Genomic DNA, 19,507 nt, shown 5'->3' on the forward strand with positions numbered 1-19,507 from the left:
GTGCTGATCCCCCTCCCGCAGAAGCTGGGACCTGCCAGGGTCCTGACACAGGACCCCAGGAGGGCAGCTGCCGACACAGACAGGCTCAGGGGGCACAGTGGGCTGCTCTCCCCTTTGCGGGTTGTCATCACTGCTCCTTAGACTCATGTTAGCAGTTTGGACAACAGGCAGCTCAATGAGCCAGACCAGTGCAGCCGAGAAGGCTGTCAGTCACTGCTTCCATGTGGGTGAGGGCACAGCCACCCACCCTCTGCCCGACCCTGCTCCCCAGGTGGAAACACGGGAGAATTGGCCCTGCAGTGCGGTTGTTCTCAGGTCCGGCCGATACATGAGCCCCAAAGCCCTTGCTTAGATGAGGCTTCAGGGGGATCAGTCCCCACCCCGCCATCCAGACTCCGCCTCTGTCCTGTGGGAAGTCTGGACAGTCACTTCACAGCCACAGAGCAGGAGGCCAGGCTGGACGACCAAGAACTTTCAGGCAGTGCCGGCTTGGGACTTGGGACTGCTTTGAGGCAGACTAAATGCAGACAGTTCTCAGACACACAAGGGGGACGGGATCAGAGACCCACAGAAACGGGACACCTCCAGGTTCAGCAGCAGCTGACCTCCATGTCCAAGACCCTGCTTGCTGTTTCTAGGGCTCACTGTTTCCAAGCTGGGATGTCAGAATGGAAGCTGAAGGTCCAGAGACAAACGAGCCGGAACTTCACTGGCAGGTCTGGTGTCGGGCTCCGGCACTTTGTCTGCCCCGTGTCTCGCTCCTCCTTGCAGAGATCCCACTGCTCGCTTCCCTGGCTGGTTTCCACTTCTTTCCACGACACCTAGTTAGCAGCGTCCACCTCGATCCCGCCCTCAGCTGCGGCCTCCCCAGCTCTCCTCTGACCTCACAGTGAGAAACGAGTCTCTCTTTAGCCCAGGGAAGCGAGCGCGCGCTGCTTCCAGCGTGGTTAAAACCAGCAGCAAACCGTCCATCAAGACGCGCTGACAAAGACCCAGCTACTGCACTGACTTCACTTAATTAAGAGATGAAGTCACTTGTAAATTCTGAGGCCTCAGAAGAGAATCCAAACAATGACAGGCCGCTCGTGAGAGTCACGCACACTCATCAAGCAGGGCGCCGGGGCTGCCCACCCCCAACGTGGGAGGATGAGCTGGGCATCAGGCCAAGAGCCGGGCGAGAGAGGGATCCGCACGGTACCTCATCAGGGCGCGGCTCGCGCAGCCTCATGACTCCGTCCATCCAGCCCTGTCTCCCAGCAGACACGGTCTGCACGGCGTTACAACAGACAACACGAGACCACAGGCCACTGAGCCCAGCTCTGACTGCGGCTGGACTGCAGCCCCAGTGAGTGAGTTTACAGCTTCAGGTGAGTGTCCGGCAGCTGAGACTCCCAGCGCCGGGCACTGGCGTCTGCGGACGTCTCTGGGGAACGGTCTGTAGCACCCAAGTAACATTTAACAGCCCATGTTTGTTAAATGTCACGGGCTGCAGAATGGCTCCCAGGGCATCCGAGCATCACTGTGAGATCTTGCGGAGACAAGGAGGATGCAGGTCAGGCGTGCACACAGGTCGGGTGTGCACACAGGTCGGGCGTGCACAGATGCACATGCCGCACGTGAATGCTCACAGGCTGACATGTGCACACGTGCTCTCCAGACTCTCTCCGGGACCCTGGAGTTGCTTAAAGATCTTATTTCCTGGCAGTAGCAGCAGTTTCAGGCATCAGGCTCCCTGTTTTTATCGTCTTTGTCTGTGACGCGGCCCCAGGCACCCATGGGTGTGCTCGTCTTCAAAGTGGGTCTTTCCTATTAGAACAATCTTGTGTTCATCCCGACCCACAGGGTCTGACCCGTACAGACCACACACGTGCCCGATGGGCAGTGAGCAGAGGCAGTGAGCTGGTCTCAGGCCTGTGGCTGACTTCCGAGTGCCCACAGCAAGCAGAGAGCTGGCAAGAGCCTAAGTTTACTGAGAGAGACCTAATGCCCACTCGCTGTCCTCCCGCCTGCTGTGTGGACGGAGGCTGACATGGGGCCTCTCTCACCTCTGAGGCCATCAACACAGAGAACCTGCTGGGGCTGCCAACTCCTGACGGTGGGTCCTGCTGACAAGGTTAATTCTGCAGGAACCGCATGCTCTGCCCACCAGGGCGGACACGCACTCTCCTAGGTGGATCCATGAGCGTCTGAGCACAGTGCGGAGTCGGGGAGGGTTCTGGGAACCAGCACCGACCCCCCGGCCGGCCCAGCTGCTCTCTTCCTTGCTGGGGAGCCCAAGTCCAGTCTTCTGCCAAACTAACAAGCTTCCTGAGGCACCTGTGCTGGACTCGACCTAGGTTTTCACAACAGGAAACGTGAAAATAAAATCTGAGACTGAGGAAGAGATGAATCCTGCCTCTCAGTATTATATTCTGTGACATTTAATACAAGAATATACTTGACCAAGACTTGCTCACGCGTGGCCACGGCCTGTTCCTTGCATCAGGAGGGGCCCCCAGGGCGACACGGGGTCTGGCCGGGGTCAGATGGTCTGACAATGACAACTTCGAATCCCACAGGACTCACTCTGGGGCCTGGCTCTGCCAGCAGGCAGTGTATTGTGGGTACAACGCTGCCTTTTTAAAAACATGCCATTTCAGTGAAAATCGGAATATTTAAGGCTTAACCTGGGAGGTAAATATCTATTATTTAAAACATGAAGTTCATTTTAAGAGAAGTCATTTAAATACTTCACATGTTCCACTGCATGGGTTTTCTGCCCCTGGCCACCTTATAGTATCTGTCAAAATAATATTTATAAAATTACCTGTCATAGCAATGACCTCTCTTTGCTTCAACCTAAACTAAACTGGATGTATTATTCCATTTTCAAGGTACGGGAGCTAATGAGTTTTCTACACACAGAGATGTTTGTTTTTAGCTACTGCGCTCAGCTCAGCACTTACACGGCAGGATGACAGGTGAGGAATGATTGAGGCCAAATTTACCGGACGCTGAAATTCCCACAGCACACACAGTGGCAGCAGCGTCGTCAAACAAAGGACTAGTTAATTGAGTGAAATTACTTTCAACCAAGTTTCCAGTTAGTACGAACATATACCGAGCAGGGATCCTTGTACACAGTCAAGCAGGCAATTTAAAGGGAAATTATGCGTTTAACCCAGATGTAAAATTTGCATCTTCACGCAATACCCAAAGGAGCTCTGCAGGAAGAAAAACTCCAGTTCACAAGCTGGCTCTACTTTTTTTAACCGAAATCTTCCCAGTACTGGATTAAGTTGAGAGACTGCCGTGTGAGCTTTCGGCCTCCAAACCCGCAAGAGGGCTTCCCCCCAGGGCGTCTCGTGTCCTCCACGGCCTGGGAGGAAGAAGGGCCTCCAGCAGGAGGTTAGCTCCCTGCAGACCAGAGCTTGGGCAGGCAGGGCTGACGCTGTGACCCGAGCCCTCGATCCTCAGGACAACTTCTCTGAACTCACTGTAAATATCACACGATGGATGGGGGCAGTGGCCACTCCCCAGGGGTTCGGGTGAGCAGAGGTGTGACTCTGGAGGCCGAGCCTGGACTGTGCGTCTGCCACCAGTGACCCAGAGGCGCCGTGGGTTGGGCCAGGCAAGAGGGCCGACGGAGGCGCCTAGAGGCCAAGGGCACAGCCCGCCAGACGCCCGCATGCCTGTCATCGGCCTGCCGCCGGGCCAGCCCCAGTCCTGGCACCGGGTGCCGTGGAGGGGTGGCTACCGCACAGCAGCCAGGGCAAGACTGCGGGTCCTGCTGGGTGAGGCCTGGCCTACACAGGGCAGGGCTGGCCACCTGAGTCGACACAGAATAGACGGCTGTCCCGCAGCCCAGAGTCCAGTGGCTCTCGAAGGAATGGAGACGGAGGGCCCAGCTCACCGAAGACTGTGCTGCCCCGCCCGGAGTGTGTGGACGGGGTGCTCCCGACTTCCCGGCTGCACGCGGGGTGGGGGCAGCACTCAGGGGCGAGCGCCCTCCTACTCGAAGCCCCCCAGAAAGACAGGACCGTGCGCACAGCACAGCAGGAGGAGGGGTAGTGCTGGGAGGACCTGGTGTGGGGGCCGGCCTAGGGGCCCTGGGGCGTCACTGTTATCTGCTAAGAGGGAGCCCGTTCAGGTCTGTGCATGTGGCCGAGAAAGGAGGCCAGGAGGGAAACGCCACCTGCCTGGGAGCTGCAGAAGAGTGGAGGGAGGTGCCCCTGCCCCGCGGCCCCGTGAAAGACTGATTCACTGCAAGGGCAGCTCGGTGGGTTTCGCTGCGGGGAGGCTGGGTCAGACCCGTGTCTGAGTGGCGTCTGGGCCCCCAGGGCGGAAGGGAGCCGGGCTGCTGCACCGGGTGGTCCGACCCTCCGTTCCCCGCTGGGCCCGAGGAGGTTTGCTGTCAAACGGGATTTCTTCCGCTAGTGTCTATGCCTCTGGCTTTTGTGAAAACTCTGGTTTCAGGTTAAACGACCCTATCTCCAGAGCAGAAAGAGACGCCCACTTAGAACCAATCAAGTAAGGAAACAACGACGTGAAGCTCAGAGTAAAGCAAAACACGCCAGAACATCAGATGAAGGAAGCATTGCTGTCTAGCTACAGTACTGAGACACTCCCAGGAAGCTCATTTCTTGAAATACTGATGCTTTAGTACCTGGGGCAGGGGGTGGCGGCGGGGAGGGATGCCATGTGAGATGAACAGTGATGATCACATGACATGCTGACTTTAATGATCTGGGAAAAAATGACTGTTCCTGGCGTGCTCCTTCCTTGGTGTCAGCTGTCACGGTCTTCAGGGGCAAACTTGGGCCCAGGAGCCGGCCACTCTAAGGAGCATGAGGGCCGCTCGGGGCATGAGGCGGGGCCAGGACCCTCCCCCCGGGCAGCCCAGCCTCCCAGCCCCCGCTGTCTGGGCCTGCGCCTCCCGTCTGCTCACCTGGCCACACAGGGGCTACACGGGTCATTCATAGGGACAAGGACACAAGTTACAACTAAAGTGCTGTTCAGGAATAGACAGGCCCCACCGAGTCTCACGTTTCCATGACGTATTAATTATTCACTGAGGCCTGGCCATCTGTGGGGCTAGATGCTATCCCTTGGGCTATTTTGGTAACTGGGTAAATGAAGCGTCATCCTCTGACCCCTGGGTCAGAGGTCAGTGGTGACCCCCCAGGTCTCTCCCCAGGTCCTCTGCCCCGTGGGGCAGCTGGAACTGGGGACCTTTCCAGCAGGGCCATCTGCTCTCAGGACTGGGCCGGGGTGTCAGGGAGGCAGTGCAGAGGGCGGGCAAGACGGACGCCCTGGCCTGGACGTCGGCCGAGAGGCCGGAAGTGGGGAGCACTCTGTGCGTGCGTGTGTCTAAACTGTTGACAGAAGAAAAGGCAAGACTGTAAAGTTCAGGGAAGTCCACAGCCCCTTCCTCGCTGTTCCCATCACAACAAAGGCCGCCCAGACCCGGGGCCCTGTCGCCCTGGCTGCGTCGTCATACCGAGCCTGCCGGTGGGCCTCGCTGAGGCTGGCTGGAGCCCACCCAGCTCCAGACCCCGGGGAAGAGGAGCCAGCACCCAAAGGGGCCTCCCAGCTGGTGGCCAGGTGTCCTGCCTGAGGAGCCAGCACCCAAAGGGGCTGCCAGAGCAGCCGGACACGCCCACCAGGGCTGCGGGGTCCTCTGGAGAGTTGGGGCGGTGGACGGTCTGAAACACTCCCGCCAGTCTCCAAGCGATGCTGGCCAAGCCCCACATGCATCTGTGTCCCCAAATGAAAATGGGGGGCAAGGGCCCCTAAACACGAAGTCCTTTCCTAATCTAAGATTACAGTCTGATTCTGCCTAGAAAGAAGGTTCTGTGTTTTGCTGTCGCCTAGATTCAGGGGAGGGTCCCCGGGGGGCAGATCGCCCCACGTCTGGGCACAGAGGGGCCTGCGTCATGCACATGGTCCCGGCCTCTGACTTCACAACAAGCATGGGGACGCAGACTCAGACCCGATGAGCTAGGTGTCCTAGGCGGGCAGGAAAGCCCCTGTCCAGCCCATACATGCGCTGGCCTCCTCCCCGCTCCGCATGACAGCAGCTCTGACTGACAGCCTGGATGCTCTGGGAAAAAAGCCTGGCTTCCCTCTGACCAGCTGACCGCAGAAGGGCCCAGGGAGGCAGCCGGTTCCCCAACGTGTGGATCGGCCTGGCCAAGGCTGCGACGCCCTGGTGGGAGGAGCCGCTGTGTCGGAGGATGTGCTAAAATAACTCAGCGCAGAATAAGACTTTGTGGTTACCCGGCTTTCACAGCAACGGAGAGAGTTTTCTATTTTCATTTGTTTTATAATTATCTGCAAATTCTATTTTTACCCAATTTGTGGTCCACTAACTGAAAAAGAAAACAAACCCTAAAAGCCCCTCTTCCTACCTGCTGCCTCAGCCCTGCACGTAGCTCCTCTTTGCCTCGAGATCAGAGGACTCGCCCTCCTGGGAGACACCGGCTGAGGTTGACATTTCTGGGGGCCAGCTTTCCTCTCTCTCTCGGCTGCACGGTGCGGGGGGGCCTCACCGCTTACACCCAGAATCAGCCACCCCCATTCCACCCACACTGAACTCGAGTCATTTTGGGGTATTCACGCTTGGGTGGGGCTTCCCTGGTGGCTCAGACGGTAAAGAATTCACCTTAAATGCAGGAGACCCGGGTTGGATCCCTGGGTCGGGAAGATCCCCTGGAGAAGGAAATGGTTACCCACTCCAGTACTCTTGCCTGGAGAAATCCCATGGACGGAGGAGGCTGGTGGGCTACAGTCCATGGGGTCACAAAGAGTCAGGCATGACTGAGTGACTAACACTTTCATGCTTAAGATACTTCAAACACTGTTTCAAGTTCCAGAATTCCTCCAGAACATCTCAGCTCGCTCTCTGTTCTACACTGAGAGGGTAATAGCATCTCGTGCCTCAGACACTTGCCCGGTGGGGATGGGAGCCTGGGGCCCTGGCCGGGGGTGGGGGGCACATCCCCAGGACCGTGGCCAGCAGACCGAGGACGCGGACACCCTCGCTCGGGGCCACGGCCAAGCACCTAGCATCTCCGCAGCGCCCAGTCCGCACAAGGCTCCCTGCCCTACAGGACAGCACCCCTGGCCGACAGAACATACGAGGGAGGGGGCATTCGGCTGTTATTTCTCTGCTGCTTTATTTTCATTTCTCTGTACTTAACAGCTATTTCCTCGCCTCTGTAATGTAACGTCTTTTCCATTCAGCAACACACTTTCTTCCAGTGGAAGCCATAGCGGGAGGGGCCGTAAACACTATGTTTATGCCACTGGGCTAAGTGCAGGCATTGCCGACCTGCCTCCACCTGGGAGGACCTGAAAGGCCACAGCCTGGGCACTGATGGGGCCCCTGCTGTGCTTCTAAGTCAAGCCACCAACCAAGTGGGTATTGATTGGCAACGAGCGCGTGGCTGCGAACATCGCCCCAACGTCATCCCGCAGACTCCAGGCCCTGATTGCTGCGTTGGTGGACGGCCACTTGTCCCTGCACCCTCCTGCCCTCACCAGCTTCATTTTTATTTATCTAAATGGAGTAGAATACAAACAAGGAGTGCCTGCTGCCTCCCCTCCCGGCCTGCACCATTCCCTAAATGACAGGGCTGGGAGCTCAGGTCACGGTGGGGGCGTAGACAGGAGTGGGGGACTTCGAGGCCTGCCGCTCTTGGGGACAAGATGGCAAATGTGTGTCCGGTAGGACTGTCACAGGTCACAGCACAGGGCCCGGCGGGTGGTGTCACACGTGTGACTGAATGCTGCCGTCCACAAGGACAGCTCACCTGGGAGCTCAGGTTTATCTCCGGGGCTGGAGAACGGTGGCAAGGCGGGTGAGGCCTGAGCACCAGCTCAGCACGCTGGCCTGCAGCCATGCAAGCTGGCCCCCCAGGGTGTGTGCAGGGGAGCAGTGCCCGGAGCCCACCCCACTCCCAGCCCCCTCCCCCACGCTGCCCTGGCCCTGACATCCTGTGGCAGGTGCCTGCTCCTTCCTTCCCAGCTGACAGGTGGTGGGTCCCAGCCAGCGCCCCAACGCCAGCCCCAGGGCCCAGCTCTGGGCCCAGGGGGGTGGGCAGGCCAGAGAACTCGCACCTTGAAGGGGCACGGTGAGGACGACCCTGCAGGTCGGGGACCACACTTTGGGAGCCACTGCCTCCAAGGGTCCCAGGCTTCAGAGAGGAAAGCAGAGTCTTTAGAATCAGCCTCTGAAAACTCCAAACCAGAGCGGAACCTGTCCAGACAGACCTAGCTTGGGACGAATCTGAACGTGGCCCGAGGTGACCTCGGCCAAGGCTCTCCTGACGGCTGCTCGGGAACAGGGACCATGGCCACGTCCGGGGAACAGCCCTGGGAGGTGGGAACGTGGGCAGGGAAGGGACACCTGGGGGCTGGGGGACGGTGCCGAGCAGGGGTCGGGCAGAGGGGCTCTGTTCTCGTGGGGCTGGGGGCAGGCGGAGGGCCCTCAGACTGGGCTCTGACTCTCCCCAGGGCGGAAGGCCTCCGCCTGTCCTCACGCAGGGTGCAAGGTGCCCGGCATGTGGTCTGGCTGTGCAGTGCCCAAGGCAGGAATCAGGGACGAAGGGCCACCTAGCTGGACGAAAGAGTGAGGGGGATTCTGAGCAGAAGCTTCTCCGTGGCTCAACCAGCCCCGGACATTCATTCTTACAGATTGTTATAGAAAGGTCCTGGGAAGTGGAGCACTCTTATTTCAAAGCCATTTTTATTCTCTTTAAGATTTTCCTACTCCAGGACACCTTGAAGTAACAGAGCACCAGGGTCAAGTCTGTTAAGAGCCTAGTCTAGGTGGCAGCCCCAGCCCACGCTGCCCACTGGCCACAGGGCACCTCCTTGGGCACGCTGTCTCTCCTTGGCTTCTCCCGCCCATCCTTTCTGAGTCAGGCACGCTCAGGGACCCACGGGGGTATGGGGCAGCATCCCTCTGGACAAAGCAGCTGCCTGGCTGTGCCCGGGTCACTGTAGCCCCCACCAGGAGTCACAAGCAAAAGCTAGAGCCATTTGCCCTCCTTGGTGAAAAAACACTTGCCAGCAACACCATCCAGCGGGTCCTCCTAGCTCCCCCAGGTCCAGGCTGGTCACCCCAACACCACTATCCAGGAAGCCCTCCCAATGCCCCCAGGACTACAGTGGTCACCCCACGGTCTCCGGGGTATCGCCCTGCCCCTCGCTGAAGGGAAGCCTCCTCCCCAGCATTACAGCCATACAGGGGCTGCAGGCTGCGCACCCTCGATCCGCCTACCTGTACCGAGCAGACTGGGTATAGAATATTCAGCTAAACTGGCTGGGAGGTGAAGAGTTTTTTAAGAACACAGAAAGAGCTGTTGGCTGTCGCCACAGAGCAGCCTCTGGGCTGAAGTGGCGCCTCCCTGAGCAGGGCCGGGCTTGGTCGGAGCGGAGCGGTACCTGCACGCTGGGATGGCCCCCGGCTGACGCCTTCACAGCCCCGCGGCTGCCCTCCGTCTCGTAGTGGGCACGGTGGTGGGACTTGGGCTGCACCTCGATCCTCAGCTCGTAGGGTCCTGAGTGTGACGGCAGCTGCCAGTCGAGAGCCGGCAGGGACGGGCTGAAACGGACACACGGAGTGTTAGAGGCATGGACGGCTTCCCGCGCCCACAGACCCGGCCTGAGACGGACGGGCGGCGTGTCCTTCCGGCTGGGTCTGAAACTCCCGTCGGTGAGGTCACTGTCCTCACACGAGCAGCAGTTAAAACTGCAGAGCTGATAGCCAGCTAATTGTGACGGACACCTAGATCCTCTCAGCTCTTCACAACGAGGTTCCTGAATACAATGGAAACCTCTTCCACACTTGACCCTAAATATTTTCCTTCCTTCATGAAAGGCCTAAAAATTATTTAACCTCCCCAATAAGATAGATCTTTTAAAAATCACAGCTCTATCAGCCTGACCTGAGAAGTGGGCAGGCTGGTTCCCATTTCCTCTGCCCACAAACCAGCTGTGAGCAGACCTGACACATGGGGGGTGCTCCTGATAAGGCGATGGGTTTGCAGCAACCTCGCCCAGCCCCGCGTCCACGATCCACAACAAGCAAGACCCGAGATCCAAGGGAGCAGCAGGCAGGTTTGCGAAAGGAGTGGGGAGAGATCGGGCCACAGAACCTCCGGTCCCCCGGGGCAGTGGTACCAGGCCCACGGGAGGCGGCCATGTCTCGGTTCAGAACATCCAGCGTACTGATCTGTTCCCTTATACATACTGTCCATCTAGGTGAAAAGGCTGTCCTCTGCTGTAAACAGAAGAGAAACAGAGGAAAACAAGTAGAAGGTAGGTTCATGTGACTCCCAGGAAACAGAAACAGAAAGAGACTGAGAGACAGACAGAGACGTGGAGGACTGAAGGGTCCACTCCTCACCGTCCATAGAGGGCAAGGCCTCAGAGCTGCTCGGCGCTCGAGTACGGCCGAAGACAGACTTGGGGAGTGACTTGCTCCTGAGTCACTGACAGGGCCAGCAACACGGCTGCACGCAGTTTAAAGTCAGAATGGCTCACAAAGTAAATACTGTCACACACAGACAATTAAAATTATTGTTTGAGGTTGGAAATTTTCAGCATGAATCTTGCAGCTCCACAAAAATGTAAATGTACCTCTGATTCAGGGAAAAGGCCTCAGCCTGAAAGAAACATTCCGAGACGCGCCCGCTGCACCATCCTAACGCCTCGCGGCCCTGCCGCCGGAGCACCTTCCTCGGGTACCCCCGACCTGGAGTGGAGCCCCCACGGGACCCCGAACGCCTGGAGGTTGTCTCGTGCCTCAGCCCCACCTGCTGAGCACAACGGATGACGTCAAACTCACCTCCAGCCTGATCTGATTTCTTAAAAGATTACACTCGATGCAACGAAGAAACGGTTAAACCCACATCTGACGCCCAGCTGACCCGTGCAAACAGGAGCTGTCTCACATTCTCCACACACACAGACGCATGTGTCTTACAATCAACCAGAGAGACTACCTCCACAACTGGGTGTGCGTCTCTTAAGTATTTCCGTATAAAAGAGATGATGTTTTGTTCAGTTGCCAAGTTGTGTCTGACTCTGAGACCCCATGGACTGCAGCACGCCAGGCCTCCCTGTCCCTCACTGTCTCCCAGATTCTGCCCAAGTTCATGTCCACTGAATCAGTGATGCCATCCAACCACCTCATCCTCTTCAAGAAAAGCCAGGGTATCACATCTGTTTTATTTTGTTGATATATCCCTTTTATACCTTTTTGCCTTTTAATACAAATATAAAAGGGCTTCCCAGGTGGCTCAGATGGTAAAGATTCCACCTGTGTTGCAGGAGACCCAGGTTCCATCCCTGGGTCAGGAAGATCCCCTGGAGGAGGGCATGGCAGCCCACTCCGGTACTCTTGCCTGGAGAATCCCATGGGCAGAGGAGCCTGGCGGGCTACAGTCCATGGGGTCACCAAGAGTCAGACAGGATTGAGTGACCAAACCACCACCACTATCGATACCAGAGAGGTGAGCATCCAGTGTGAGACCCTGGCGGCCTTGCTGGTCATGTCCCTGGCACAGAACCACAGCCTCCATCACAGGGCACGAACCCTTGGGGCTCCTGATGCCTCCTGGGGGTCTGGCCCCCTGCGTGGGGCCTGCTGGCTGTAACCTGGGCCAAGCCTCATAGGGAAGGGCACTCGAGGTAGCACCTTCTTGCAACACTAACGGGCACTCCAGAGGTGGTGACATACACATAAACACCTGAACCCCCAGTGGCAACATCCACCACAGTGTCCAGGCTTCCAAGTGTCCCCTGACATCTCATATGCGTCTGCCTACAGGCAACGAGGGACTCCAGGCCCAGGACTGGGACCTGCCAAGCCCCTCCAGCTGAGCTCGGGGGAAACAATGGTTCATACACCTGAGCAGACCGGGAGGCGTGGAGCCGGACTCCGACAGTCTCGGGGAAACCACGGGTCAGGGGGTCTGAACACTCGCTGGGTGACACCAAGGGATTATTTAAATCCCACGTTAGTGTCTAGTGTGATGTCTCCTGGTGCCACAACTCGCGTCTAAACCTGAGCCCCGGTCTCTGGCAGATGCACACTGAGTGTCACTGGAAAGGTCACACAAGGTCTGGTAACAGGCGTGGGTGGGGGGCAGGCAGGTGGGCCACGAGTTCCTCCGTCTGTTAGGGGTGGGTGTGGGCACCGTGACTAGTCTCCGATGCTGCACAAGGCTGTTTTTCTGTGACACAAACTGAAAGAGCATATCTGAGAAACACACACTTGAGTTTCCACGGTGATCTTCCAGGCCGGACCCGGCAGGCACTCAAGTTCCTTTTGGTTTACTGACATTAAAAAATATGCCACAGGGAACACTAGTAGCTGTAACCCCCCCCCAAGCCACCCGCTTTTCCACCTTCCTGCTCTCAGCCTGTGAGCTCGGCGACTATTCCCTCGTCTGGCTTCACCTGAGCCTGGGCCCCCAGAACCTCCTCCCACAGGAAGGCCATGTCCACTCACGACTAAGAACAGCTCCCACTGAACGGCTGCCCACATGCCCCAGGCCAGGGGCCACAGATGAGCCTCAGGGAGCCCTGTGCCGTGAAGTTCTCCTTCCGTGTAGACACCTGGGGTCGGGGGAGGCGGGGTGCTGCTCTTCCAAGCAGACGGTTTAGGTAGAGTCCTTTCAACGTTGAATTTTTGCGAGCCAAAGCCCATATGGCCCTATCACTTAGAAGAAAACTGCAAAGGTTTTAGAATTCAGCTGTTTCTAAAAGACCTGAAGATACAAACTCTGAACTTGGGCAGGGCTCAAATCTACCCGAAGGGGACCAGACCTAGAGGGGAAGGCCATCACCCCAAGCTTGAAAGAAATGCGCTTTCCCAGGGTCGCAGCCAAGGGAAGGGCTGCTTGACTTACTCACTTTGATTTGACTTTTTTCCTTTAATTTTAAAAAAGGTCACGGGCTCAGTTCCCAGCTATTTAATGAAGCAGAGTCTTTGGGCTCCCAGAGCGCTCTGAGCCGAGGCTGGGCCGGGACCACACACCTCGCCGGAGGCCCAACCCACCCTCCGCCCACAGGCAGAGTCCAGGCAAGAAAGCTGCTCCCACTGAGAGGTCACCTTCCTGGAGGGCTGCCGGGCAAGGCTGATCTCTCCGTGGTGACCCTCGCTGGTTCTCGGGGCCCAGGGAACTGCCCTCAGGGAGGGGCTGGGGGTCAACCACGGGAAGGCCCGAATCTAAAGCTGGCCGGGCTCTTCTGATGGGCCTGGAAGGGATGCAACGGGGGCTGTTCAGACAGGAGCTCTCACCCAGGTCTCAGGACACTGTGGGCTGTCACCCCCGACTCGGGACAGCCCTCTCTGCACTGAGAGGACTTAGGGACAGGACCAGCCGAGGGGGCTGGCGGCCTGGAGGAGGCTGGAGAAGGGCTTTTACCAGGGTATCGGTGGGTGGATGGGAGGCGAGAGGCAGAGCTGGGCAGCAACGTACAAGGGGGCCAGTGACCCACGTATCCCCTGCCTGTCCTCAGGGTGCCACACACAGAGCACCCCAACCCTGAGACTGGCCAGGCTCCCCCAGGAGGCTCTGCCCAGGTCACACTGCCTGGACCCCTTCTGAGTGCCAGCTCAGTCCCCAGAGTCCCCGACGTGTCCCCGTGCCCTTGGGAGGGGGGCTCAGATGGGGTCGAGCCTCTGGGGGGTGCTGGCGGGCGGAGGCCACCTGCTCGTCCTCTCACACCCTCAGGGGCTCCGTCTGCAAGGCCCAGGCCTGCTCAGAAACCTGAGTCCAGTCACAGACCTGGAACTTTCAGAGCAAGAACAGTGAGGCCACCACCTCGGATTCAGGAATTTCACAAAACTCTGTTGCTTTCAGGGGCTCCACCAACCAGGGTGTGGACAATTCCGAGTTGCAGGGACTTTCTTCCAGCTTTCTGGAAAACCCTGTCATCCTTATTTTGCATCGCACCCTCGCCCACCCCCAAAAAACCCAGGCCTAGCTCACGTAGGCCTCTCAGGCCCTGCCCCACAGGCTCGCATCCCAATGCTTCTGGCCGCCCCGGGAACGGCTGCTTAAACTTTCGCACAGCCTGAGCAGGGCCATCCACCTGGACAGGCCATGGAAGTGGTGTGGCCGGAGTGACAGGCGCACCCCAGAGGCTCGCATCCCGATGCTTCTGGCCGCCCCGGCAACGGCTGCTTAAACCTTCACACAGCCCGAGCAGGGCCGTCTGCCTGGACAGGCCATGGAAGTGGTGTGGCCGGAATGACAAGCGCACCGTGGCTGAGTGCACTGGGGCAAGGCGCGGCACTATCCAGCGTTTCGTGTGCCCGCGGCGGGGTGGGGTGCCTCCTGGGCACCCCAGCCCGCTAACTGACCTGGACGCAAAGCCTCTGGGCAGTTACTTTCTTCACCAAAAACCAGCTCAAGGCTGGGCGTGAAGCCCCAGCTTCCAGAAGGTTATTTTAGAAGCATTTATTCAAAAAGCAAACCCTATCACGACACATACATTTTTGCTCATGAACCCAAGAAACAGTTGTCAATGAAGGCCCATTAATGTCCACAGAAGGCCTCGTCTTAAACGTGACTAAGTTTCACCCTCCGTGGGATGAGCCCCATGTCTCCCTGGCCGCCTAACCCAGGTGCACTGCAGGTGCCTAGGGCCCCAACGAGTGCCCCGCACTCTCTTCAGAGGAAAACGTCTGGACAGAAAGAGTTCTGTTTTGTCTGTGGTCACTGGTGCATGCTGTCACTGGACACTTCCTCCTGGTCAGGCTCCTACCAGTTTGGGAAACTCAAGACTGGAGACCCCCGAGTGCAGCCCAGCCCCACACGCATGCCACGGCCAGCTGGGTCAGAACAAGAACAGGCCAGGAGCTGTCCAGTCTCAAAAGCAAAACTCTTTGAGCACTTGGATTATCCACAAAATCAACCAGCACGGATCTTAAGGCTCGACTTGAAAATCAGTGTGCTGCTGCTGCTAAGTCGCTTCAGTCGTGTCCGACTCTGTGCGACCCCAGAGACGGCAGCCCACCAGGCTCCCCTGCCCCTGGGATTCTCCAGGCAAGAACACTGGAGTGGGTTGCCATTTCCTTCTCCAGTGCATGAAAGCGAAAAGTGAAAGTGAAGTTGCTCAGTCATGTCCGTCTCCTAGTGACCCCATGGACTACAGCCCACTAGGCTCCTCCATCCATGGGATTTTCCAGGCAAGAGGACTGGAGTGGGGTGCCATTGCCTTCTCCCGAAAATCAGTGTATAAAGCCACAAAGACTCAAACTGATCCTCTCCAGGAATGCAAAAGTCCTTGAGATCCCTGTTCTCCTTTTCACAGCTAATACTACCAGACATTCACAGGATAACATCACATAAAGCAATCGGCTTCCCTGGTGGTCCAGTGATACAGAATCCACTGTGAAACGCAGGAGACATAGGTTCGATCCCTGGTCCAAGAAGATCCCACGTGCCACGGAGCAGCTAAGCCCGCGCACTGCAACTACTGCGCCTGGAGCCTTACTCTGCAACGAGAAGCCGCTGCAACGAGAAGCCCAAGAGCCCAGAGACAGGAGACGCCGCTCGCCACAGCTAGAGAAGGCCCGCGCACATGAGCAAAGGCCCCCACGGCCCAACACAGAATAAATGAGTCTTTAAAAAAAGAGACCAATCAGGCCCGCATCCTCCACCCGCATCTCGAGGAAAGCCCGGGCACACGAGCAAAGGCCCCCACGGCCCAACACAAATAAATGAATCTTTGAAAAAAGAGACCAATCAGGCCTGCATCCTCCACCTGCATCTCGAGGAAAGACCAAAAGACAGAGAGAAGCCTCTGCCGCAAACCTGCAGATTTCGGCTGAACCCTCCAGGCTACGCCTTCCCACCGGAAGTCAGCGCTTAGGGCGCTGTGTCCAGGGTCCACGGTGGACTCTGAGGAGCCAGGAGAGCCTGCTCCATGGGGCGCCAGGGGCTGGGCCTCTGAGACCATCTCTCCTGCAGCGAGCAAGCGTGACCTGCAGAAACTCGCAGCTCAGGCCCGACTCTGGCCACCGAGTTCACCTGCAGACGCCTTTGCACAGCTGAGGCCATGGTCAGCCTCTTGCCTCCTGAGGCCTCGGTCTGCCGGCCTCCCACCTCCCAGAGCAGCCACCAACACCCTGGGAGCAGGACATGGGCTTTGTAGAGAGATCCCAGCCCTCGACACTGCCACAGCCCCCCACCTAGCAAGCAAACGCATCACGACTCCTGGGAGCAGGGGCTCCCAGGGGGTCCAGCCAGAGGGCTGCCAATCATGGCCTGAGTCCAGCCCTACCCGCTACCAGCAGGGCCTGAACAATGGCGCGGGCACTGGGCCCCCAGTCCTGTAAGCGCTGGGGGGACGTATGGAGACCACTCCACTCACTGGTTTCTTTCTAAAGCTTACTGTCAGCGGCTTCCTTTTATTGGAAGGGTGTAAATTTTTTTTTGTCCCTGCCTCATGTGGGATCTTAGTTCCTGGACCAGGGACTGAACCTGTGGCCCCTGCAGTGGACGTACCAAGTCTTAACCACAGGACCGCCAGGGGTGTCCCCACTGAGCTTCGTTTTGTGACCTCCAGATGACGAGCTCCTCAGCCAGGTCAGAAAAGGGAAAATAACCCAGAAGCGATGTGTCCAAGACCTCGAGTGGGCTGACCCAATGCAAACTGCCTGAGTGCAGACGGCTGGGGCCAGAGCAGTCATTCCAGCGGAATGATGTGTGATTAGATTTGTTACCAGCATACAGCTTTATTTAATCTTATTCCAAATTAGGGTAAACTCTGAAATATTCATTTAACTTAAAGATGCAGTCAATCAGCTGTAGCTTCATCAGGTTGGGAGCTAAGACCTAGGCACAGCACGAAGGTCACGGATATCATTAAAGTCATCAACTGTACCCAAAACCTAGAAGAAACCGTGTCTGAAACACACTGACTGGGAGGCGCAGCCCCTTGGGTCGCTGAACCCACAACAAGCAGTGGGGTTATCACATGCCTGCGCCACTCAGGAAGTTGACCCCGGAGTGGGGGCTCTCCTGGACCCAGTGGTTATGACTGCACTTCCACAGCCAGGGGTGCGGGGCTGGTCCGGGAACTAAGAGGCCCCAAGCCTCAGGACGTTGCTAACAAAGAAATAAGTCAGTAATGCTCAGATCACAAAGCAAAGTTTCGTCTGCAGTGATTTAATTTGACGCTGCTGCTGTCAGAAACGGCGTGTCTCAAAACGCTCTGCCTCCCCAGACCAGCTCCTTCCAGTCCTTGCCTCATGTAACCCTGCCCCTTGAAGGCACATCGAGAGATTCTGCCGGGCACAGAGACAGCACGGAGACGTCAGAAGTCAGGACTCTCCGCGAGCCCATTCCAAAGGGAGGACGAGCTCCCTGAACGCACGCAGCGGGCCCTGGGTAAGGAGGACACCCTTGCCGGGGCAGGAGCTCCAGTGCATTTGCTTTAACCAACACCAGCTTACGCTTGAGCACCTCCAGGACAACAACAGCCCCTGGAAGCCACCAGCAGGAGTCAATCCACGGCCACCTCTGCCCTCTCCGCCACGGCCAGGGGCAGCGTCGCTGTCAGTGCTGTGGGCGGACCTGCTTATTCTCATCCAACGCCAGGAGTGGGGAGTCTTCCCTGGAGAGGGCCCTGTGGCCTGGCTAAAGCCATCAGGCAGACAGCCTTCAGACGGGTCACCTGTGACCCCTCTGCGTCTCTCAAGCTTCAGGAGAAGAGCACGATTCTCCGAGGCTCTACATCAAAACTCTTCTTTAAAAGCTACAAACTTCTGTCCAACAACGCTGTTGATTTCACAAACACAACCCCTTCTGTGGCAGGAACCGGGAATATCTTTGACCCCATGAGACTGTCGGGAGGTTCCACACAGAACAGAGGGCCGCGCGTGCTGGGGGCAGTGATCCCATGGACCCCACGTTCCTCGGGAAGAGGCCCACACCGCACACATCTCGTTAAAAAGTTCCCCTCGCTGGCAGGATAGATGTGGACGTGCCCAGAGGGGCTGCCCGCTCCCACGGGGGTGGCGATGGATCTGTCCTGATAAACTGTCCATCCCAGACCTCGGAGCCTGTCAGCACTGGGCGCCCGGCCGTGCAGCCCAAGACCTGCTGACACCTGGTGCCGGCCCCCTCCCTGCACCGGTCCCCGGGCACGCGCGGCAGTGTCCGAGGGCAGGAAGTGTGGTCACCGCCCCTCAGGGCAATGGCCTGACCTCTCCCTTCTCCAGCTGGCCCCTGGCACCCGTGGACAGGATCACACGGAAAACACTGCCAGGGACCAGGAAACATATTTTGATGTGGAACCAAAACAGTGGGAAAAGCTGACTTCAAGCCCGGGAGGAAGTGTGGGGCTTGTTGGCGTGAGCTCACAGGAGCGCTGGGGGACCCCACCCAAGGGGGCCTGGACTGGATGACAGAGTGGGGCACTCAGCCCACGGAGCTGTCACCAAGACCCCTGAGCAGAGATGGGCCAGCACTGGTGCTTTCCATCACTGACAACCCCCAGAACCACGCGCGTTCCCACGGGCACTCCACCACCGGGGCTCGAGAAAGCCGCCCCATCCGCCTGCGGTCACCGGCTGAGCCGCTCCTCCAGAGGCTCCAGGGTGGAATCCTAACCCCAGGGCGGCAGCAGACCCCCGTGCCTGCAGGCTCAGTCTTTACAGGGGCCGTTAAGTTGGGGCGAGTCCCTGAAGCGGTCCCGCCCAATGACCGCAGGAGGAGCCAAACGCCTGGACCACGGGCTCCAAGCCCCAGACTTCGAGGAACATCTGCTGTTTAAGTCGCCCTGTCAGTGGGGCTGGGTCCCAGCGGCTCCTGGAGATACGGGCTCAGGGTCTCCTTGCAAGCCCTTAGGACCTTCACACCGTCACCATGCGAGTTCACTGAAGCCTTGTTCTAGAAGCCTTGTTCTAAACTGGAGAAGAGTGCTTTGACGTATTCTTTTTTTATTTAAATAATAATTACAAAGAGAGCGTGAATAAAAATTCTTACATTCTAAAATGCCTCCAAATGGATTTTTTTAAACCCCCACATTCGTGAATGAACTTTCCAAGATACATGTTCTGACAGTAACTTTGGAAACGCCAGGTTTTTGAACTTTACGTGGATGCACTCTGAAGCCGGTCAAGACCCGTCGTGGCCCCTTGCCCCCTGGCTCTCGACTGCTCCCCATGCTGGCGGAAAGGAAGCGTTCAGCTTTAGAAACTCACCCCTCACACTGCTTTTTGCCACAGGCTTCTGCACAGGTTTGGCACCGAGAACTAAGCTGTCCACTTACAGCTCTAAGTACAGCTTTAGTTCAGAAAGAAGGGGGCTTCTGAAGAGAACACAGCAAGCTCTGTGACAAATGACACCCTGATTCGCTCTCCTCAAGGTCTGGACAGGACGGCTGGAAGCCACGAGGCCGACGCGCAGTCCTGCCTCCAGAAGCAAACAGGAGCAGCAACAAGCCTCGAACACTGAAACCACAGGCAGGAGCCTCTTCCTGGGAGGCAGCCACAGCC

The 19,507-nt window shown here is 57.7% G+C and overlaps 1 protein-coding gene across 3 annotated transcripts in view; it reads right to left on the reverse strand.

The window, feature by feature from the left end:
* Positions 1-19,507, reverse strand: part of NFATC1 (nuclear factor of activated T cells 1) — an 89,809-nt gene that overhangs the window by 55,279 nt on the left and 15,023 nt on the right. For all 3 annotated transcript variants that reach the window (XM_052660248.1, XM_052660250.1, XM_052660249.1), the window contains exon 3: positions 9,430-9,589. In XM_052660248.1, the coding sequence (XP_052516208.1) occupies positions 9,430-9,589 (160 nt within the window). The remainder of the gene's footprint in view (positions 1-9,429; positions 9,590-19,507) is intronic.

This window comes from Budorcas taxicolor, chromosome 22 (genome assembly GCF_023091745.1).
Source record: "Budorcas taxicolor isolate Tak-1 chromosome 22, Takin1.1, whole genome shotgun sequence".
Lineage (NCBI taxonomy): Eukaryota > Metazoa > Chordata > Mammalia > Artiodactyla > Bovidae > Budorcas > Budorcas taxicolor.